This window comes from Hippichthys cyanospilos, chromosome 1 (genome assembly GCF_059441005.1).
Source record: "Hippichthys cyanospilos isolate Australia breed blue-spotted pipefish chromosome 1, RoL_Hcya_1.0, whole genome shotgun sequence".
In the NCBI taxonomy this organism is placed as follows: Eukaryota; Metazoa; Chordata; class Actinopteri; order Syngnathiformes; family Syngnathidae; genus Hippichthys; species Hippichthys cyanospilos.
This window is the reverse complement of record NC_142369.1, coordinates 832,167-856,142: the sequence shown is the minus strand read 5'-3', so window position 1 is coordinate 856,142 and position 23,976 is coordinate 832,167. Positions and strand designations below refer to the sequence as shown.

The following is a 23,976-nucleotide window of genomic DNA, read 5'->3' as shown; positions in this document are numbered from 1 at the left end:
TCATTGATGCCGTAAAGTGTGAAAAATGCCGTAAAGAGGGGTTGAAAAAACTTAGTAGTCCGCTTTGCAACGTGAGAAAAAAACATAAGCCCGGGACGCCGTAACCCGGGTGTCCACTGTAGTTTTGTTTATATATATGGGTATATATGTATATAAAAAAAAAATCTTGATGCAATTTCAGAGCGCTTTAAGAAATAACAAATGTAATTTTACTGATCCATCTACAAGGTTGGACACTTAAATTAATAGTAACAGTTTCTAGTTAGTCTGTCTGTGCTTCTTTGGTGCACAAGCATGAAGGAGTATGACTGACAGTGACCTTTCGCCCCTCAGCCAATCAGGACGCAGAAAACAATCAGGTTCATCCTTAGCCAAAACCTGTCTCGGTTTGACGCTGTTAAAATAAAAAAGGCACGAAACAGGAAGGAAACAAGTATGCGTATTGTTGTAATGGGGCGCTGCGCAGCCGGAGAGGGAATTTCTCCACCTTGACATTTCCCCCGAGAGGTGTACGCCAGAGAACGCCGGCCTACTTTGCGATCTCCGTCCCCCTTTTGTTTGCGAGAACGGACGCTCACGGGGCCGTTTACTAGGTTAGGGTTTACGGTCGCGGGTAGCCACATAACTCAGGCAGGGATAAGAGAGGAAAACAAGAGCCATTGTCGTGACCGCTTTGAAACACACGTAAGCGAAGAAAGCAACACCCCTCCGCCCCCAGCTCCCCTGCGCCATTGTTTTTGGTCACAGTGAATAACAATAGAAAAATCAATGCGGCAAACAGCAGGCACATTAATCATGTGTTCCCGTGCATGTAAAAGGCTCCGGGATAGATTTGATATTCTTTCCGCCTAATACCGCCCGCCGCAATCCGAGACCGAGCGGTCGTAAACGGATCCTGTCCGGCGGTCATCGGCGCCCCCTATCGGTGACTACGCGGATGGCGAAACGCCAAGCGTGGTAACACGAGGGCCTCGACAACGAATTCAAAGCGATCGCGTTACTCGAACCAGACAATAATTGCCAGTAATAGGAAACCATTTATTGTGTGTCGGAATTGTAATGCAGAGAGATGAGCGTTTGCGTTAACAGGGACAGCGGAGGGACGCTTAGTCGCACCATTTTCATTATTACAAAAAAAAAAGGAAAACGAGAAGGCCGAAAGATGAGCATTCTCGCTAACAGTAATGTGCCAAAGAATGCTGAGCAACAAGCATTCATACTTAAGGCGACCGCAGAAAAGACACTGGTTCACAGTAACGCTATCGTTTTGCGTTAACGCTGGGAGATAAGCATTCACGGTAATTGTGAAAGGCCACGCGACAAACATGCATCGACGGTTTGGGTCGAAACCAATCCTCAACTCAAAAGAGTACCTCGGTTAAAAGGAATGTGCGGGTATTTTTTTACGCCTTAGCCTCATTGACACGGGTGCCTTGGTTCACTTTTATTTTGAAGTACGTCCCAGCAGCGTGTTGCCACTTGAGAGACCTTAATAGCGCTACCTTGTTCTATTATCCTAAAATGACTAATGACGGTTATTTGGGACGCTGAAAAGATTGAATTATGCTCACATTATATTATAGGATGTCTGTTGCCAGGGGTAAGCGGTGACTCCAGTAATAGCGGCTAGCGGCGCTACTACACGCTAGCCACGTTATGCCCCAAATACATGATACTGCTGGCCATTTCTTTCAGTAGCAGTTCAATAGACGTAAAAAACACAATTGGCATAGTTTCCAGTTCCTACTGATCACTTTTTCACAAACCAGGCAGAATCAAATGTGATTTTTATATTTTTTTTCTGTGGTTTTGACAACACTTTGTTTTTAATGAATTAAATGGACGTATAACTATCTAAAAGTTTATTGTCTAAAACAGTCTGCTGGTTCACTCAGTTTAAATCACACATTTATTATCCAAAAATTATTCTCCTCTGTGTTCATAATAGTTATTTATGATCATTTGAGAACATTTTCAGTAGCATATTCAGATACCGAAATCATCCATAGCTCCCGCACTACGGATGGTTTCTTTCGCGCCTTAAAAATATATGGTGAGAATGCTGAGACGAGATTTTGGCTAACGGCGCGAAGCGGCAAAAATGAATCGTGTCAATGCCGAGAGATAAGAACCCACGCGGACTGCGAATGCACAAAAGTAAAGAAAAATGAGTGGTCTCGCGCTGCAATAATTAAGAATGCTGAGAGACAAGCCTATGTCATATTGATCAACACATGAATTGCGAATGCGGACGGACAAGTTGACGAGCGTCAAAAATGTAGTGTGAATGCTGAGAAATGGAATGTTGGGAGAAAAGCATTCTCACTAATCATATTATGGATCCCAGAATATCTTGTCAAAACTGATAAAGAAACATTCACACCGCCCCGTCCATCATCAAAAACGTATTTTGAAAATGCCAACATGCTGACAAACGAGCAAACGCGAGTATTTACACTGGTGCAATTACGTCCCCCCCCAAAATTAGGGAGAAATTGTTGGAGAATCATTTCCAGCGAACTAATGAGTTGAACGTATGATGCCATGTTTTGCGTTTGCCACTCTGACATATGCGGCCGGGCACAGCTGCATCCCCGCAATCCACTTTGAATTCAGCCTTGCATCCTCTCAAAGGCGTCCTCGGATGTGCCCAATTGACTTAATTAATGAAACAAATGATTCATCCGCGCCCGGGTATTGGAAAGCGGGGGTGCGCCCGAGTTGTTTGGAGAGCTCGGCGAGGCGTGCCGTGTTGTGTTGTGACAAGCAGGTGACTGGTCCTGCATTGCGCGCCAGATGCGGCCGGCGTCGCGTTATTTGTGCACCTCGGCGCGGCGGCGCTCGGGAAAACAAAAGCCCATTGTGTGCCGATAGACCCGCGTTCGCATCGAGTCATGATTATTGTCCTTATTTCTTTTTATCATTAGAAATATGCCTGAATTCTGTGAAGCACTCATCAACTTAAAGGCTAATGCGCCTGCGAAATGGACTGTGAAAGTGCTGAGAGATGAGCTTAGCGCTAATGCGCTGCTAATGCCGTAGTTGAAAATGTCTTGGAAGAATGCTCAGAGACCAGTATTCAAGTAAATGCTCTTGAGCGTTCAAACACTATACTTTCAGAATGCTAAGACAATCAAGCTGACTGTGAATGGTCAGATACATTTAATTGCGCTTAAAAATGATTGTGAAAATGCTGAGAGAGGGACGATAGTGCTAATGCTGTAGACTAGAGTGTTGAATATGCGTTGTAAGAATTCTCAGACAAGCGTACACGCTAATGCTAGTAAGCATAAAAAAAAACAAACAAACAGAAAAACACTAGGAACCAGAAGCAACTTCCGGCAAGTAGTTAATTCCTAGTATTTATTAAAAAACAAGGCAGGATTAAAGATCAGACATCAATGGCACACCGTGACATTCGCATTATATTGTGCCTAAAGAAATTCTGAAAATGCTGAGAGATGAGCACTCATGCTCATGGTCTTGAGCATGAAAAACACTGCATTGTGACAATGCTAAGACACAAGTATTAACGATGCTTTTGACATACATTTTACTGTGCCTTGAAATATTGTGAAAATGCCGAGAGATGAGCGGTAATGCCCGCAGAGTGTTGAAAATGAATCGTAAACAGAAGCATTAACACTGATGCGAGTGCGCGAGTATTCAAGTAAATGCTAGTGAGCATGAAAAACACTATTGTGAGAATGCTAAGACACAAGCAACAATGCTAATTGTGAATGCTGCTGAGATGCGCTGTATTGTGCCTGAAAAATATTGTGAAAACGCTGAGATGAGCGTTCATGCTCTTGAGCATTAAAGACGCTATATTGTGGCAATGCTAAGACATGAGCTGACTGCGATGATTCAGATACATTTATTTGTGCCTCAAAAACTTTGTGAAAATGTGAGAGATGAGCATTAGTGCTAATGCGGCAGACTAGTGTTGAAAATGTGTTGTAAGAATGCTCAAATAAGCGTTCGCACTAATGCTGGTGAGCATAAAAAAAACACTCTATTGTAAAATGCTAAGTACACACACAAGCATTGAAGCTGATTGTGAATGCTGACACATAAGAAAGCGCTAAAAAATAACGCTGAAAGATGAGTATTAAAAACACTACGTTGTGGCAATGCTCAGACACAAGCATTAAAGCTGAATGCTCAGACACATTTAATGTGCCTAAAAATTGTGAAAACGCTGAGAAATGACCATCAGTGACAATCCAGTTATGTGGAAAACAAAGAATGCTCAAAACATTCACGCTAATGCTAGGTAGCATTTAAAAAAAAACATTCTATTGTGTCTTCTAAGACATCGAAGCTGATTGTCGAGGCTGAGATGCATTTTATTGCGCCATTAAACGTTACTGCAAATGTTGACGGACGAGTAGTCACGCCAATGCTCTTGAGCATGAAAAACATTCTGTATTGTGAGAAAAATAACAAACCGAGACCGAAGCTTAAGGTGACGGCTGAGCCACTTTGGAGGGATGTGCCTAAAAATATTCTCCCTAATGGTACAGAGTGTCAAATATCCGTTGTGAGAATGCATGGAGCGTTAAAATGTACGATGAATGCTTAGAGACAACCGATCACACTTGCGGTATTGTGAATGCATGGGGAGAAGCATTACTACTAACATTACTCATCATTTCTTACTTATTGAGCGAAGCTATTGAGCGTCCGCAATGCGTTCCGCAATGCGTTCCGCGAGTTCACTCGATGGCGCGGAATAAAGCCATCGCCCCCGCGTTCAAATGAGTGTATTGTGGAAAATATTGCCACGCCAGCCATGCGATTCGTCCGCGGCGGGATGGATTCATCATATGCTAAAATCCGCGCGCCGATGTAATAAATGTCACGGCGAGGCCACACAAAGCGGCCGAGGGGGAAAAAGTCTGGGCTTCGTGTAGCGGCTGACAGTTTGCCCTTGAAGAGGTGTCGCTTTAAGGACGCTCCCCTTCTTGACGGGAATTCGCTTTAATCCCGCCTTCAATTGATCCTTTAGTCGACTCGCTCCAAAAAAATATTTGGGGGGGATTATCATTATGGATTTTTTTTTTTCCCTGCCTTGAAGGCTCCTGGCAAATAAAAATGGAAACCGGCAAGTCTGCGCCCATGTATATTTTTACCTGCCGTATGTTTTGCTTCGCCGCCGTGGTTGAATGTTTTCAAAAGTTATCTTTCTAAAATATATAATCAACACGTGACTCCTGCCGCAACATAAGCAACTCCTACATAACTCCCGAGTTGAGAGACTTAAGTGGCCTTCGTGTCATCCGTCCCATCCCTCCCGTTTGCCTGCGTCCCCGCGTCCCAAACACATCATTTTTCACGGGCACGCATACGTTCGAATCGACGCGCGCCCCTCGGACGCATCGTCTTTTCGGACATCGAAAAATGAATCATTCTCTTTTATTCAACAAAACGAACATTTTTGACAATTTTGTCCGCCATGTTTGTTTTGATCTCGCAGGAAATGAACGTTAATCAAGAACAAAAGCAGACAGCTTTGTTAAATAAATCCATCAGCCTCACCGCGTGATAGAGTCAACGACAACTAGCTGCTTGTCACGACCATACTTTTGAGAGTAACTCCAAAAAAATATCGTCTCGATGTCTTTCGTTTCATTCTTTACTCGATACCCGACGTTTTATTTTGAAGCATTTTCTGACATTTTCCGAATTCACCTCCGAGCGCACATGCCGCATACTTCGATATTACTACTCTAGTCATTCCTTTTTACTGTCGTCACATGGCATAAAAAGTGCACACCCGGCTAATTAATATGGTCATTTATTCACGTAGCTTCAGTGGTGTGGGGGAGATCTGCAAAAAATGAGACGTACGTAAGCAAATAACTGTTGTATTTAAATTCAAGTCATCGGCAAAGTAACTGTTACATTTACAATCAAGTCATCAGTAATGTAACATAGTTACTTCTAAATTCAGGTAGTCAGCAAAGTTTATCTAAAAGTAAATATGTTACTTTTACAATCAAGCAATCCGTAAACTAACTTATTTTTAAAATCAAGTAATCAGTAGTGTAACTGAGTTACTTTTAAAATCAAGTAATCAGCAAAGTAATTATTTTTCAAATCAAGTAATCCGCAAATCCGTTATTTTTAGAATGTAGCAATCAGTAAACTAACTTATGTTTCATTTTGTATTTTTGAAGCCCTCCCAGCGGCCCTCTCCTGAGCGCCAGCCTTTCGCCAGTGGCAACCCCGTGACCGAGACCTTTTTCTTTCGAGTTTCTTAAAAGAGAGGCGTCCAGTTGAGAGGCGTTTCTTTGCGACGCCGTTTGAGCAATCCGGTCTTGTACATTAAAATCCCACTTTCCAATAACACCTCCATTTGGCACGCCACCCACAAATCCCTTCTGTTTTTATGCCCTTCCGTAATGGATGCAAAATCAATACGGGCTTGATATTTGGAGCGGGGAAAAAAAATGGCCCTCGCGGCCCGCCGCATCTGTTGTCACCGCGTTACATCGCCAAATTGCTGTCAGAAGTCGCCGGCCTCGCGCGATGATTGACAGCAGCGTGGCGGGTGGCAGGGTGGGGTTAAACACCTGCGTGTTTTATAGGCGCCCGTCGTATATATCTTCCCGGATAAATGAATTAGCATCTCCTGGCCGCCGAGAAAGCGCTGAGTGATGCCGTTTAAATGGCTCCTGCCGCCGGGTGGCCGCCCCGACGCTCTTTAATGAGGACGGGTATCGACGGAGAGGTCGAGCGGCGGAACGCGAGCCGGGTCTTTACCGTCGGAGCTGTTGGGGGCTTTTCTCCTCATAGGCGTCGCCGTCAAATCAATGACCAGAGATGTTTTCATTCTCTGCTTTGGATGCGCCGTTATGGAAAATACGGACAAAATATGGATTTCTTTTAATAATACAGAATCCATTTTCGCGCATCAAATATCGCTGCTGACTTGTAAGTCAGGGGTCCCCGACCTTTTTATCACCACGGCGGTCAACGTTTGAGAATCCTGTCGTGGACGCGTGACGATTTTATCGTCGACGGGGGGTGCGAATAGCGAATATAAAGTGCAAACACGATATGAACTCACCATTTACTCCAAACTAATGGAAACCCTCGGCTTGTTTCTCCCTTCACACAGAAGTAGTCGGGAGTCTGGAACATCCTTTTAAGGCTGCCGTCATTTTCGAGCTCATCTTCTTTCACAACCGCGCTAGATTCTGCTGGTTTGGTAACAAATGGTTGGAGAATCCATTCCTTTTTGGCTGGGAAGTAGTTCTCAAAGTCCTCACAGCTAGAAATCATCATTTCAAGTAGGTCTCCCGGTATTGCCTGTTAAAAGCTGTCTTTTTCTTCAAAGCGGTGGGCTCGTCACTTGTCTCCTGACCGGGCCTTTTCCCCTTTCCTAAAGATGTCTGTTTCTTACTCGTTTTACTTCTTTGTGAGCGGAACTTTGGCGCTCAAGTGGCCGAAACCGATCCAAGACAATCCATACAGTTTTCAAAGTGAAAGGTGTTCGCTTCAGGCAACCTAGAATATGTAATAAACAACAAACCAGAAGGAAGACAACTAGCTAACTAGGTGGAGAGGGGCCTGCCCATTCTCAGACATCCTTCCAGTCTCCATGCATATCTCGTCCGCTTTTCATTTATTCGTTTGGATCACAAACTCCTCGTTGCCCTTAAGGGTTGGGGGAGACATATGGCAACAATGCAAACAATCATTTCGTGATCGTGGGGGTTTAGTTACGAGTCCATTCTGTGATCTTCCTTCCCAGGAACACAAATACCGACCCCATGCTGTTCTGTTTCTTCATTTGGTAAAGCTTTGATCAAAAGTCTGATATCATTGAACTCTTTCAGTGCCGCGGATGAGAGTTCTCGTCTTTTAAAATAGTAATAACAATAATAAATAATCAAATTCTCATCAAATAGGTTTTTTTATGGCGTGAAGCCGGCACCCTTGACTAACGCTTACCTAATATAAGGCCATCGAGCACTGTGGTGATAACTGTGACCATGGGATGGCAGTGTTTCCGCACATCCAACACAAATTTTACCTACATGCAAGTCTAAGTAAGGAAGATGTTGATCTAATCGGGAATGATACAATCTGATATCGCTACTTTCGTAGGACAGCCAAATATGCACAGTGTTGAAATCATTGCAATAATAACAAATTGTGGCATAAGTAGGGGCCCTTTGGAGAGTTATTATTTGGCCATGGCGGAGCACGCGCTATTTCCATCCTCTCTTTTTGACACTTGAGTTGCCGGCTAATTTTCTGCTCGGCGTAAAAGCCTTTGAGAGTCGCGTTGCCCGAGGCCAAATGTAAACATCATTTACTTGGGAGAACAATTTGCCTGAACTGTTTCTCACTCGGAGATAAATAATCCCTCATGCATTATTGAAAAAGCGTGGCATTCAAAGACCCCTTGTTTCAAAGTACTCTTGCAAATGAGCTACTCGGGCGAACGCCGCCGCAAACCAGGAAGTGGGTGTGACGGGCTCCCATTGGTCTAATCGAATCCCATGAATCATTCGCCGCGGGGGCGGGACCCGTCCGGACGATTGACGTGTCGAATCAGCTCCTGCCTTTGTCTTCCATCTTTCTTCCATTACTTCGATGAAGTTGTACCCATGCCTGCGCGCGCGCGCACGCGCGGCCTGGTTAGCTTAGCTCGCTGCTTTTGTTTTTCCTGCAGGAACGGTTACAGGTTTTCATCAAAGCTTTGTGAACGCGCGTGCCTCCTAACAACTCGGACTAAATTTAGCTCCGCCCAAGATCCATAGATTATCTTCAAATCACGATGCATCACGTTTGCTAGCAGAAAATCGGTGATTTAAAAAAAAAAAAAAACAACCTCCAAACAAAATCTAAAAAACACCATCAGAAAATTGGACCAGCAATTTAAGCCGTGATGTGAATCCGTTATAAAGAAGAAAATAGTCCTTTAATAAAACACCAAAAGTCTAAATTACTCTGTAAGGCTTTTTGTGTGTCTACTAGTGATCGAATAGAATAGAATAGAATTTGAAAGCTCTTCTCCAAATGGCGAATATTAATAATATTAAAAGTAAATACGATAAATGGTAAATAAATAAAGAATAAATATAGTCATGAATACCAGGGGTAATCCCAAAATGGTTTTGCGTTTTGTTTCTTAACCCCTGTGAAATGTTTTGGCCATTTCCGTCTTTTATTTATTGATTTATTTGTCATTTTTTGGGTCAAATTTGTCACGCTCTTGGTAGTTTGATAACTAAGTGGTCGTGCCAGATTGAACTTTGACATGTTGTCACAATTTGGGTGAAATTTCAGTTCCCCGGTCATTTCTTTCAGTGCTTTCCCTTTGATGTGAAAGGCCTATGATGTAAAGTTAAAAAAAATACCGCACACGGATTGACATTACTGCAGTGATTCCTCACATTTCACTGTTCACATTTTCACATATTTGCATTTTTTCATTCACAGGAAATTTCTAGCGCAGCGGTTGTTAAAGGGGTTAACACGCGTTTTTTGTTTTTTTTTCACAATCCTTTGAGCTTTACCTGCATTGAAAAAAAACGAACAAAAGATTTCAAGGGAGCAGAAATTTCACCCAAACGGTCACGACATGTCAAATTTCAACTATTGAAACATGCTTTTTTTAAGCCCAGGAAAATATTTGACTTTGAAAGGACAAAATATTGGGCTCTGTGTTTTACGGTCACGTATTTTTATCCTTCCATTTCAGAGATGCAAATGACGTCTGACCTTAGCGTCTTCTTGACACATTTCCATTTGAGACGGAATGAAGCCAATTACAAGGTCTTCTTTTGTTTCTAATGATGATATTTTAAATGTCATCATTACCCGCGCTTCCTTCCGGGGTAATCAGCCCCAAATCAGCCCTTGATCCTCAAAGTTCCCCCTCGGGGGGCGTTTATTTTGTGGGATTTCTCCCGGGGTCCGGGCGCCCGCGGTGACGCGCCATGACTAGGGCGCGTATCCCCGCGCATCCGACTTATCACTCAGCCATGCAATTACACCACGGTTGCGGACTAACCGATCAATCGGAGGCATCTTCCCTTCCCCCGGCGATGACAGCCTCCCGCTCGGAAGTTTTTTTTAATGATCATATTGAGATTATGAAGTGTTCCGATTCTGACATTTGCAGAGCCGGAGCGCGACACTTTATACTTTTTTCGCCTCGAAATTGGGGCAAAAATTCCAAAAGAATCGTTCTCATTCCCGAAAAAGTTCCCAGTACACGACACGGTGAGAAACCAGAAATATTTTGCTCAGTGATTGAACACAGTCAAGCTATTAACCGTTTGATCATTGTCATTTTTGTTTTTTTCTTTTATTAATTTTTAACCCGTGGGTATTTGTTTTTTCAGGAATTTGAGCAAAAAATGTCTTTTTGTTTTTGACATTACCATATATATTTTATCTGAACCTTGGACAATAAAAGTCCAAAAAATTGACAAATATCATCATATTTCACCATAGATATGACTGTGAAATGGTTTAATCGACTACATTTTCTACTGCAAAGTGTATTGGGATGGTGTAACATGGTGGTGAACTGGTATTTTTAACGAGTTATTTAATTTCATATTTTGCGTTAGAAGACAGAATAAATGTGTTTCATCGAAAAAATTCTGCTAACTCTGCACATATACTGGAACTAAGAAAAATACAATCGTTGGAGCAATGTAAAATTTATTTGCTTTACATTGGGGGAAACTGGTCTTTTGCCAGCAAAAATAATGTTGTATCTGAGCAAAAGTTCTTAGATAAGCGTGCACTGCCAATGTGAAACATGGAGTGACATTTTCCACTGCAAACTTGTTTGAACATTTTACAGCGTTCAAACATTTGTGCAAAAACATTCAAACATTAATTGTTTTGAACCTGAATGCTCGAAATAGCATTTCTCCCAGAATGCCATCTGTTATTGACTTGCGCATCAACAAGTAAAATAAAATTCTCTTTTTTTTTTTAGCATCTGACACACATTATACAATTACGTTTGAAAAGTAAATCACTAAACATTGTTTACCATTTTTTTCAGGTTTGTTATGTCTTCAGTGCATGACACCCCTTCTTCCTTATTTCCCAAAATGCTACGGGGCAATAGATTTGCATATTTGCAAATACGTTGGAACATACTTGCCAACGCGTCCAAATTGATTTGCAATTAAACAAGATATACACATACTGTATATATACAAATATACAGTGTATACCGTACATATATGTGCGCGGGGCAAAACTTGTGTTATCATCCAATAAGCCAGCGGCTTTGGCGGCCCGGTCATTAATCTAAGCGGCACTCGGCAAAGTTTATCCCGACTTTTTCAAGGGGGGCATTAAACATTGCCATCAAGCGCCAGATCATTGACGGCTTTCGAGTGAATCCAATGATAGCGCGTTTTCAATGACGAGGGCGCTCGCCGTCCTTTTGAAAAACCAAAGCGAACGACACCGTAATGGGCGCCTCCCTTGGCGCCTCGTTTGTTTGGCGCGCGAGATCCCGAGGACGTTTGAAGCCCGAGACGAGCCGCGCGGCGCTTGACCGCATCTTTTGCTTGCCGCCCCCGCAGCCTTCAGCCGCGCACCCATCCCCATGGCGGTGGTGCGTCGGGAGCTGTCGTGCGAAGGGTACCCCATCGAGCTGCGCTGCCCGGGCACCGACGTCATCATGATCGAGAGCGCCAACTACGGGCGCACCGACGACAAAATCTGCGACGCCGACCCGGCGCAGATGGAGAACACTCGATGCTACCTGCCCGACGCTTACAAGATCATGTCGCAAAGGTAAAGGCGCCGTTTTCACGGGTATCAATCAGTCAACTCCTTGACAGCCGTTGACGGCTAGATTTAGTCCTGCCCCGTTAAGATGGGTCTTCAACGTCTGAAGTCGTCGACGGCAGCGAACGAGTAGGTGTCTAAACTTTTAGCAACAAGGTTGTCCAAAGGGCAAATGTTTGTCAGCGCCGTTTTGCCTTCTGATTTGCGTTCAAATGTTTTCGGCGTGAATGCGAAAGAGGTGTGTTACGGTTTGTGTTATCATCGAGAAAACAGCTAAGTGTATCTTTGTGCTCCTGGTTGGTATGAAGCTATGTCCTTTTTCTATTCCGTGGAATTCAAAATGCAAATTTTGTCCCAAATTTAATCACGCTTAGCCAGCTAAGTAAACAAGATTAGCTATGCACTTCTCGATAAGAATTGATGTCGTCTCCTTTGAGCTACGCGTCAAAACTGCTGAATGCAATGATGCTATTGCTGTCCAAAATACTAACTTCGGCTGAATATAATCAAGCTAATGTAACAAGCTTCGCTACAGTCGTACTGTGCCAGCCAACGGTACGATTTCTGCTTCAAATTGGGAAGAAATGATGTCGTAAATTCTTTCTAAGCTAAGCAACGGAATTCTGTTTTTAGTTTGTGTGGTGAAATTTATAATCAGGCTAATCCAACAAGGCTACCGATGTGCGCCAAATCTGTTTCTGCTCTAAGATAACCGAGCTAACTGGAATGCAATTCTGTTTTTCAATTTGTTGCCCAAAATGTTAACTTTCGGATAAGTAATATTACACTTTGGAAGCTAAGCTAACAACACAATATATTTGCTTCAAGTTGGTAGGAATTTTTTTTTAGCTTGTTGTCCAAAATGCTAACTTTTGGCCAAATTGAATCATGCTAAGCTAACAAAGCTTAGGTTGCTATGACGTTATGTTCCTTTTTTTTTTTTTTTTTTGCTCAAAATACAGATTCTGTGACGTTATATTATGTTCTTCCAGCTAAGCTAGCAAATATGCACGCTGATTCAAGTCGGTAAGAATTTCAGCCCTTCATCTCCTCCAAGCTAAGCAACATTCACATGGGATTCCAAGCCTGTTTTTAGCTTGTTGTCCAAAATGTTGACATTCGAGTTTAATCAAGCTAATCCCGTCAAGCTAACAATGCTAGCTATGCGCTTCTTGTCGGTATGAAGTTATGTCCTTTCTTTCCAAGCTAACCGACGTGTCCGGGCGACGCATTTCTGTTTTTAGTTTGTTGCCAAACATGCGAAGATTCAGCCGAGCTATATCAAACTCGGGCCGCTAAGCTAACAAGGCTAGCTATGTACTCTCAAAGAAAGAGCTAATTGAGTCAGGAGCAGGTGGTTGGTCATCATGCGTGGAGCCAACTCGCCTCTTTTTGCCTTTTCTTCCATCTGATATTTGCTTTCCTCGCACTTCCTCGTCTTTGCTTTCATCGCCTGCTCGCTTTTTTTCCACTTCATCTGCCCGCATTTAATTGGCAGGTTGGATTTGACAGCATGCACGTGACGCTTCTGCCCTGAAGCAACTGGGTTCGTAGTCTCTCCTAAAGTCTTTGATAAGTTTGCTGGCAAAAATAAAAAAAATACATCTGTGATAAAAAAAAGTCCAAACAAAAAGCCAAAAGTCATCATCAGAAAACGAGCAGCAATTTCAGCAGTCGTCTCGTTTAGTCCAGTTGCTTGGATGTGAATCCGGTAAAAACAAGAAAATATTCCTTTAATAAAACAATAATGTTGATTTTTGATACGACTGGTCAGTACAGATTGTCTACCAAGTTAAACACTGCTTCCGTGGGCAGAATTTTCAGATATACAAAAAAACTTATTTTTTTCTCTGATTTCATGTCGCGTGGGCAGACTTGCAATTGCGCATCAAAAAGTTGAAAATACATATTCCATACGTTGACCAGGAAATTAATTAAACAAAAACAAAGTAGATTTTGTTCAATTACCAGACCAATGGTCTATTATGGTCTATGGTATAATAAAAAAATAGACATTTTTCTAGATTATATAAACAGTTTTATCTTGAAACCAAATATATAATATGGCATTTGCCACAATAACAAACATAAAAACAATTATAAAAAAATATATAAATGCACAATAGTTTCAAAAATGATTGATTTGAATTCAACCGTCGATTGGTAGTAGTTTATTTCCGTCAATCATTCAACTACTATGTAAATTATTTACAGTAATAGTACAATATGGATTCTGTCATTTCATGTCAATGAGAGTTGGCTTTCTTGCCCCATACTTTATCTCCCGAGATTGCTTGCGTCTTACCTCGAGCAATATCCGTAAAAGTAGCATAAGCATGTTAGCCGCGTCGGCCGAGAAAGTTGACTGCGCTCGCTAACTTGCGGTGGTGATGAAGACGACAAACCGGGAAGTGGACGTGATTGGCTGCGGCAGCCAAAGAGTATGAGTGGCATGGAGAGGAGGCTCCCGCCGCAGGTTGCAAATTGCCCGTTAATTCGGACGATGCGGGAGGGGGAAAAAAAAATCAAATCAAAACTTGCCGGTTTTGTCAAAATCGCGATATGTTACTGTTTCCGTTCTCGGCCCATGCTCATTTCCGGTTTTTGAAATATGCCTCGGCTTTCTGGCCGAGGTTCCAAAACAAATATCGCACCCACTCCGTTGGAGTGACTTTGTTCAACTCGGAACGCGTTGCCGTTTCTCGCCGTCATAATCGACAAAACGAGCCGCCGTTCACCGCCCGATCTTTATCTCCACTACAGCGGTTTTCCAAATGTAAAATTGACCGACGAGCCGGGCAGGATGACTCGTTCATCGGCGACGGTAAACGCTGGGATTGCAGATGATGAATATAAACGTCAACGGCAGCGGACCAGTCAATAATAAAGTGATAGCCGGACACGGGGATTTCATTGGTTTCGTGACCGTGCAATGTTTTTGAAAAAAAAAAAGAAAAAACATTGTACATGTTTTAGGTGAGATCAGGCCATGTGGCTGAATATTCATGGGATGCTGATATGGAAAAAGTCAGTATTCGGGATTCGGGATTCGGTTGGATTGAGTTTCGTCGTTGCCGGTGCGTTGGCGGCCAAAATCGAATGTTATTCGGCGGCCGTTCTAGTCCAGGTTCCCGCCGTAAACAGGTTTTGCCAAAGTATATACACACGGCCCAAATAACGCTTGATCTACTTGACCAAATCTCAAACGGGCCCCTCCTCGGCCCTCCCCGATCGGCGACGGGCGTTTTCTCGTTATTTCTTCGGCGCACGTTCTCGGGGGTTTGGAGAGCGGCCTCCGCCGCTATCCTGCGAGAGCTAATTATGCCGGGCTATTTTCCGAGCGTGCGCGCGTGTCGATATCGCGCAGCGGGAGAGCTCTCCGTCACCCCGCGCCGCATTCTTATTCATGAGTCTTAATTCCGTCGATGGCCTTCGCGACCACTGGACCGTGGATCTTCTTTGCGGCGGTGGGGAAAAAGTGCTGGTCGCGGCATAATGGAACGCGACTTGTAGACCCCTCCCGCTCCCTGTTTGCTTCGGACATGTTGAAGATTGCTGCCTCAAAGCACATTGTGTCCTTTCAGAGTGCTGACATACGGTGGACGGTGTGGGCGCTAAGAAAGTGCGTGCTCCGACTCTTCATCAAACGCGCGCGCGCACACACACACACATATATGTATATGCATATATATATATATATATATATATATATATATATATATATATACACACAATATAATATATACACAATATAATATATATGCATATATATATATACGCACCTTTAAATATTAGTACATGTGTACTAATTTACCATTTTCGGTGACATGAGCCCAATTTCGTACCACCTGTATTCCAGTGCGACTTAAATATGACAAAAATACATTTTCTGTTCAATTTTTGTTGGTGTGGCTTATACTCCGGTGCGCCTTATAGTCCAGAAATACGGTAATTGTTTCGTATTGACAAATGGGTATGGGCCAATAGATTGGGAGCACTCGGTGATACATTTGATTTTTATTTCATTTGTATTACACAGAGAAACAATGTGTACGAAACCCAAGCTGGAGATCTTGCGGTTTTATAATATGACACTCAGGCAAAACAAAGATATTATCACTTTCATTCTGTATTTCAGGCTAGCATATAGCGTAAAGAATGAAGTGACACCACTTCACTGTCTTTGACATTGCTTATTGGTTTTTCATCTTTTTGTGAGAGAGAGGAATTTGTAATGGCATTTAGTTCTGTTCCAGGGGTCTTTTAAAGACAACGTTTGCCTGAGAAATGTCGTCCGGTCGGGACCGAGCTTGAATCTTTTGCGCAAGACCGACAGACGATGCAAATTTTTCAAAGTTTTCGGTCTCGTGTTTGGGGAGAGCACGTCTGCAAAGTTCAACGGCTGCCCTTTTTAGACAAAAGCCGGCCGATGCAATATCCGCGCCAGAGTGAAGCTCTTTTTACTTTTGGCCTTTTACGGCGTGGGAGTTTTGTCTCCCGTCGCTTGAAAAAGTGCCATCATTTGCTTATGGAAAACGCAGCTCGTGTCCGTACGTAACAAATCTTTTTCTCATGGGTCATTCTTTGGCTTTTCCTAATCAATGAGGGCCAACTTTTTCTTTTCGGGAGGAAGGCATATCGGCCGGCGTCAGTTGAAAACGGCGCGACGCGCCCGTTCACGCGGAACACAATGTTACCGCGCCGTCCACCTAACGGGATGTGATGCTTATACAACCTAATAGCGGCGGCTCCAAATAAATTGGAAAAAAATGAAGCGTGGCCGTCAGATGTTTTTTGATGATGAAGGATAGCGGGGAGCGAGTGGCGGTGGCGGGCGGGGATTGCGCCGACCAGAGAGAGGCTTGAAGCCCAGATCAAAGATGGTTCATCTGAAAGCGCCGCTTCCCGCTCTTATTGCCTGCTGAGGCCGCCGCCGTCACAATCAGCCCGTCACCTTGAAAACTTGATGGAATTTGCTCTACCTCCGACTTGAAGCCCGGCCGTCATTGGATTATTTCTTTGAAATGCCGTCTTGATCCGGATTACGAGCGGCAAAAGTTATTTTCAAGCGATGCCTTGAGTTACGAGCGACCCGGACGTCCTTGAGTTTTTCAAACGATCGGCCCGTCGCTCAGGATCAAAGTCTTACTGGCGGGACTGAGTTTACGTTGTAGAATTTCTGGAGCTTCTTTTGAAAATTTCCGAATATTTCTTCCCGTAAACCATGAGCAATATGTAACATAAACAAGCGGAAAGACTCGCTCAAGGATATCAGCCCGAGGGGTTCAAATAATTACTGTCAGTTCCATTGCTTCAACATACCACCAGATGGAGCTCTGCCCCTGCTCTAGCACAAAAACGGAAAAAAAAACGGAAAAAAATTCCGGCAAATAACCGAAGATTTGTGAAGCCTAATGTCAGAGAAATCTCTAAAAGAAGACGAGGACAAGGCTAGCTGCTAAGCAGCAAAAAGAGTAAGTCAGACCAGCCAAGATTGACTTTTGTATGCCAGGCATAGGGAAAAAGCTTGGGCAAATCAACTCGGGGGTTTTCCGACGCTAATTCAACGCCCAAGCGCCCCTGCCTGCTTTTTGGTAATCCGGCAAAGCATTGCACATCACCACCGACAGCCGGGCACTTTCCTGCGTCAACAGCTTTATCTGAGGACTGGGGCGAGATCAACTAGGCCTGCACAGAGGGATTCTCCACAAGAAATAAGCACGTCATGATAACAACCTAATATATGATTTCCTTCACACCTAACAACAAATAAGTTTGCGATATACAATAGGGTTCTATAGTAGATGAAAAATGTAAAAAGTGTCTTTGGGATTGAATGAGTTAATTGATAGAATAATTGACAGATTAATACATGATAAATAATGTTTAGTTGCATATATCGATATATTTGATTTAACACATTGATTAAAAACAACAACTCGTAACGAATCATTTTCTGATGGAAATAATACAGTCTTTCGGCAATGTTTCACCCTGCGGCCGTACGACCGAGAAGGATTCTCAATTTTGACGATGTTTGACGTAGTTGCTGCTGGCTTCCACAAGTACCTGCCTGATAGCTTCAAATTAGGCAAGTAGCAGCCCGATACCGCACCCATCCGTACGACAAAAAACCTCAATAGCGCCATAATAGCGCTGTGATTCTGATTTAAATTGACAGGTGGTAGGTTAGGTTTATATATATATATATATATATATATATATATATATATATATATATGTATATATATATATATATATATATATATGTATGTATATATATATATATATATGTATGTATATATATATATATATATATATATATGTATGTATATATATGTATATATGTATGTGTGTGTGTGTGTATATAATAAACACTTGCAAATGATGACATTCCAAACATTTCTGCTATGTTCCCCGTTTTTTCGCCTCTGTTGTTTGTTTTTTTTTCCTCGATCCCCTCGATCCCCTCCCCGGATTGGTTTAGTAACCCTGGAGCCTCCTGGCCGTATCGAACGGAGACGTCACTCGGCGCCCCCTCGCCGGCCTTTCATTATTGAGATGCTCGGCGTGCCATCGATCGGGACAAGGCGGGAATATTTGATTTTGGCCGCGTTATATTTATTTGGAGGAGGAGGAGAGGTACCAATAAAAACTAGGAGAAGGTAGGTGTATTGGCGGCCGGTGGTCGGCGGAGATAGAGCGGATGACTATTGTAGCCACCTTCATCCCTTTTGCACGTGCGCGCTAATTAGTGGCTTAACACCCCCCCGCGAGCTAAGCTGCGCGCGCTTGCCGACGCCTTTCGGGGAGCTTGCAAAAAACGGCGCCGCCGTTCTTTGAGCGCCGACCCCCGAGATGGACACGGGGAGTTTCCATGGTGACCGTGGCTGGAGATGAAGGATCGGTGCTTAAAGGCAGGGGAGTGAATGTGAAACGGAGATTGGACTCGCGCGTGCCTTTGCGACACCTTTGCGATACCTTTGCGGCCTTTATCGATTTGTGTGCGGATTGTAATACAGTACGGTAAATGGAGTCCATTTCCGAGTGCCCGAAACGGATGTTAGTCCCGATCTCGGCGGCGCTCCGCCCTCGCTAATCGGAGCGGCGCTAACCCCCCCCCCCCCCCGCAGGAATTTTTCTTCGGGTTCAAATCGAGACAAAGCTACTAATCGCTAGCGCTCTTTCGGCACCAGCAAACACTTATTCTGTTAAGGAATGACGATACCGAATTTTCCGTACCACGCGCCTTCCAAAATGTTGAAAAATCTGTGAAAATGTTCTTGTGCATTTTCGCTAAACCCTACGCTCGATCGACCGCCGGACCCGCCGACGCGAGGGGAGGAACGCGTGCGGCATGGAGGCTAGCGGCGACAAAACAATCAGAGAACATTACGTGATAAGTGCAGTACGTGGGATGGCGCTGATAAACCCTTCCGAGAACATTATGTATTATGTACAGTACGTACGCCGCCAGTGATAAACCAAAAAGAGAACATTAGGTATCTGGCATACTATGTACGCTATTCACTCATTCATGTCAGGGACGTAGTTTCACATCTTTTTTTCCAGTCCAGACATCAATCAAATTCATTTTTCTTGTTTTGTCTTAGCAAATATTTGCAATGGGGTCCTTAGAAAATGTGCTTTCTAAAAGGGGTCCCTGACCCCAAAAGGTTTGGGAACCCCTTCTTAAGACTTCTTAACCCTTTAAGGTCCACACTGAGAAAAAAACGAGAAAAATGTTCTCTTTGCATTTTTTTTATTTCCTTTAGGACAGTGACAACAATGTCCCAATCGATATCCCAATATCCCACTTTGTGCAAGCGGATCTACCTTTTCCCGCGGAGGTATCGCCGTCCGCGATCGAGAACCAGTCAAACATCCCATCGCGGCAAGATTCTTCACCTCGCACCTTGCGTGCCGAATTATCATTTGTCTTTCAATATGTGTCACGTTAATATTCATACCGCTGCGGTTGTTGAAAAATACGGGTGCCCCCCCTCCCCGCCCTCAATTCCCCTCCCCCCGGAATGAGATTAAAACGGGCCTGCGGGCCGGGGAGTCCCAAGGGGCCCTTCTTGGCTTTGCCAGATAAATCAAGCGTCAGCATCCAGATAGGGAGCGGCGCCGTTTGTTGGCCAGGATGGAAAAACGCATGGCGGAAATGCGAAATCATGAGACGGGCCAAACGAATGCAAGTTATTGCGCGTGGGGCTTCCGCCGCAGGTGCTCCCCGTTACGTAACGGGGAGGTCGCGCTCCCGTCCGACTATTCAAATCGGGTGGACGGCGCGCATATTGCAAGCGGCCGGGCCTTCTCCGATCGATGGATTGATTTTTGCGTGCTGGGAAACGCTCTTTATGTTGCTGGGACAGCAGAGCGCGACACCCTTTTATTTGTGCTCTCGTGAGGGAAAGAGCAGCGGATGGAAAAGTAGATTCATTTATGTCATGCTTGATTGTGTCTGTCTGTCTGTCTGTCTGTCTGTCTGTCTGTCTGTCTGTCTGTCTGTCTGTCTGTCTGTCTATCTATCTATCTATCTATCTATCTTTTACCACCAATTTTTATGTTCAATACTATATGGGTGTATATGATATTATATTACCTTGTGCATATTTCAAAGTCCCTCCAGAGAGCCGTGTTCCAATTCTGCGAGCTTATCTCCTGACGAACAAAATTAGAGAGCAGGATGCAAACATCTTATGAAAGCCGCTAATCTCTACCAATGGCTGAGAGGGATTACGCTTGTCAAGACCCCCCCCCCAAGAAAACAACAAACAAAATAAGAAAAGTCTGTAGGACAAGTCGGCTCTCGCTAAAAATCTTTGCTTCAGACTTCCTGTGTATGAATGCATGCGAATCAAAAAATCAGGCGTCTGCAAATTAATTCTACACTTAATTATCTACAAAATGATATCTAGCTCAAAAGTCGACAAAGTTACAGCATTTTGAGGAAAAAGGCCTTTACAATTTTGGCGCACTCATCTTTTAAACGTCTACCCGCAACCAGTACCGCAGAAGGTATGGATCCCAAACCTCCAGGAAGTGTTGAATGAGCTCTTGAAAGTACATTTTACCATCATCTGAGCTTTGAACACTTTAAAATCCGGAAGTGTTTGACAACCCAACAGATAAAATTGGACAAAAAGGCTTCTTGCGCCTCACCCCCCAAACTGATTTCCCTCCACGTAAAACCTGCGGAGGAACGTCTCCTTAATTGCCGCGCACCTTTTAAGTCCTCGCTGTCAGAGTAGCACTAGAGTTCTTCTTGTAACGCTAAGTTGGATGTGTGTGCGCACGCGTGCGTGTGTACGACGTGCCGTAAGACAGGCGGAATGAGAGAAGATGGATGCGGCGGCGTGCAGCTGGGAAAGATAATGAATGAAGTAGACCGTGGGTGGCCAAGACCGTGGCTAAAAGCGGAATGGCTCCCAACAGAGGGAAGAGGATATTGACCCGTCCGTCACTCTTCTCCCGCCCGACCCGCCTTTCAAATAAATACCATTCCTCACGGCGGGGACGCACCGCAAACACGGACGGAAAAAGACGGGGGACCGGGCCGCTATTTGTTTTGACGAGAAAGCAAAGCGCCGATGGACGTTTTTGACGGGGGGAAAGAAACGCACGGCCGCCCTCAGCTTCAAAAAGCTCCAAACTGTTTGTCTGCCGCAAATATAGCATGGTCATAATATTGGGTACGCCCGCAAAGACGCCAGAGGCGCTCATTTGGTGGCAGTGTGCGGCGCTTCATCTTTATTTGGTTTGATTTGTCCGGCTCGGGCGTCAATAAAACCCTTTTTTTTCAGGAAGCAGTTCATGCACGCCATATTTTTTTAGGCTCTTCCCGCAACCCTTTTGCGGATACCTGAAAAACTTGCGTTTCAGAACTATACCTTAGTTAACCCTTTACAAATTAATACAGACTTTAAAACTAATTTAATCTGATTATAACCCTAATTAAATTGTTTGGTTTGCAAATATATGCTAGATACGTGTTATGTTATGCTACGCTATGCTATGTTATTTTATGATTATATGAGATGATACATGATATGATATGATATATGGCATGATGTGATGTGGTACATGATATGATATCATATCACCGTATATTGTAGTTTTTGGCCTGGTGCTAGCTGCGTTAGTTGCCATGGAAACTAGCCAAGAACAAGTTTAGTCAAGTACGACTACTATAGCTCCTACTACTACTAATGTAATAATAACAACATAGAAAAAAGTATGTCATGGATTCTAGGGCCGCGTTGCCTTGAGGTCCGCACCCCATTAGGGATCAAAACGAAATACAATTTTTGTAAAATGGAAGAGCACAGGCCTCATTTGATTTAGTTCGACCCACGGTCACGGCAGCTTGATGATGTCATTTCTGTAGTCCCATGTTTTTTTTCTCTCTTTCTGCAGGATGTTTTCAAAAAGGTTTTGTGACACGGATGTGTGTCTCCTGAAGGACGCTACTTGGGAGTGAAATTTCTGTTATACGCAATACTTTAATAACAAACTCTTACCCCGACAAAGCCAAAATAACATGAGTCATACTTCCCCAAATTTTCTAAGGCTTCAAGAATTTTTGTTTTCTCTTGTAAAATGCTTTTATTCTAAAAGTTTCTAGTTGAAGTGAGTTGATGTACCTACTCATTTACTGCCATTCCAAATTGGAACTATTGTCAATTTTGGACATATTGAAAACTCGCTTTTATCATGCACTGTCCCCCGTTTTTTCTTTTAAACGGCACCTCGCAAACGGGGCGACATTTTTTTATTGACTCCCCAAAACCACCGGGTTTGATGACATTTACCAGCCTTTCAATGACTTCCATGATTGGCTTAGCCTGGACATCCAATTTCAATTTCATAAATATGTAGCATAGTTATATAAATATACAGCATAGTTACGTTTGCTTTTATCACATTTTTCCGTTTTTTGTACTTAAGGGTGGGCAGGTCCCCGCCACACCCCCAAAAAATAAGAAACAACAACAAGAAAAAATGTATGGGTCGATACATGTATTATACTTGAACTCATTCACTGCTGTTGTTGGCTATGATTGTCAAAAATCAATTTTAACTGGTTTTGGCGGTAAAAGAACAAACACATTGTAATTTTCATTATGTTTGTTTGTTTTTTTTTTTTACTCACTACGCTTACTTGTTTTAAGGATTCTTACCAAGTTTTATTTTCCAGCAGATAAATGTGTTTAACCCTAGTGCAGTAGTTTGACCATTTTTGGGTCATTTTCTTCCACATCATTCTCGCAGTGTTTCAGCCAAGGGATTGAACACATCAGTGGTAGTGTGATAACTAAGTGGCTGGGCTAACGTTGTCATTATCTGGGTGAAATTTCAGCTCCCTGGTGTCTTCTTTCAATGGTTTCCCTTTGATGTAAAATGCCTTTGATGTAAAGCAAAAAGGATTGGAGAAAACACCGCACACGGATTCAATGAAGTCACACATGTCTCATTTGATTCATTTGCTTTCCTTTTTCAATCCAGTGTTTGCCGCCTTGTAAATGACAAACATACATGTGTACCATCCGCTTAATTTTTCAAGTAGCCACTCGTAATGGATCCACGACCCACTCCTGACGGGTCTGCAACCGGCCGTTTGAGAATCGCCGGCGTAGAGCCGCACTGGGCGATTACGGCGATTACAGTTTGTGCTTACACGCAGCTCTGCTCCTCGGCGCTGCGTTGCCGCCTGTCAGCTGGCGGCCTTCGCTCTAATCTGCCCGACGACAGAATAGAAAGCATGGGGGAAGCTCGTCGGCTGTACGTATGTAAAAAGGGACGGATGGATTGGAGCCAAACCTGGGGGGATATGCAAGATGGCCATGTAATCCGGAGCTAAATGCCATCTGACGTCAAGCGGTGGCGGCGCTCCTTGTTTTAGGATGAACCTTCTAAAAAAAGCCACAAAATGCAAAGTAATTGCAATGATGCTGACTGCAAGAAGAAATATTGCCGTGTCTTTCAAGAAAAGTCAAACGAAAATCCACCAGTTAGACGCAGTCTCTGGCGTGTCCCGGGTGGTCCGTGGGGCCCCCTCCCAGTATGGCGTGCTCGTAACACCTCACCGGGGCAGCGTCCAGGGGGCATCCTAACCGGATGCCCGAACCACCTCAGCCCCTCGCCCCAATGTAGAGGAGCAGAGGCTCAACCCTTAGTCGGACCCGG

The 23,976-nt window shown here is 43.7% G+C and overlaps 1 protein-coding gene across 2 annotated transcripts in view; it reads left to right on the top strand.

The window, feature by feature from the left end:
* The window catches only part of LOC148428509 (adhesion G protein-coupled receptor L3-like), a 136,961-nt gene that overhangs the window by 42,831 nt on the left and 70,154 nt on the right, over positions 1 to 23,976 (top strand). For both annotated transcript variants that reach the window (XM_088439419.1, XM_088439506.1), the window contains exon 4: positions 11,577 to 11,790. In XM_088439419.1, coding sequence (XP_088295545.1) covers positions 11,577 to 11,790 — 214 coding nt within the window. The remainder of the gene's footprint in view (positions 1 to 11,576; positions 11,791 to 23,976) is intronic.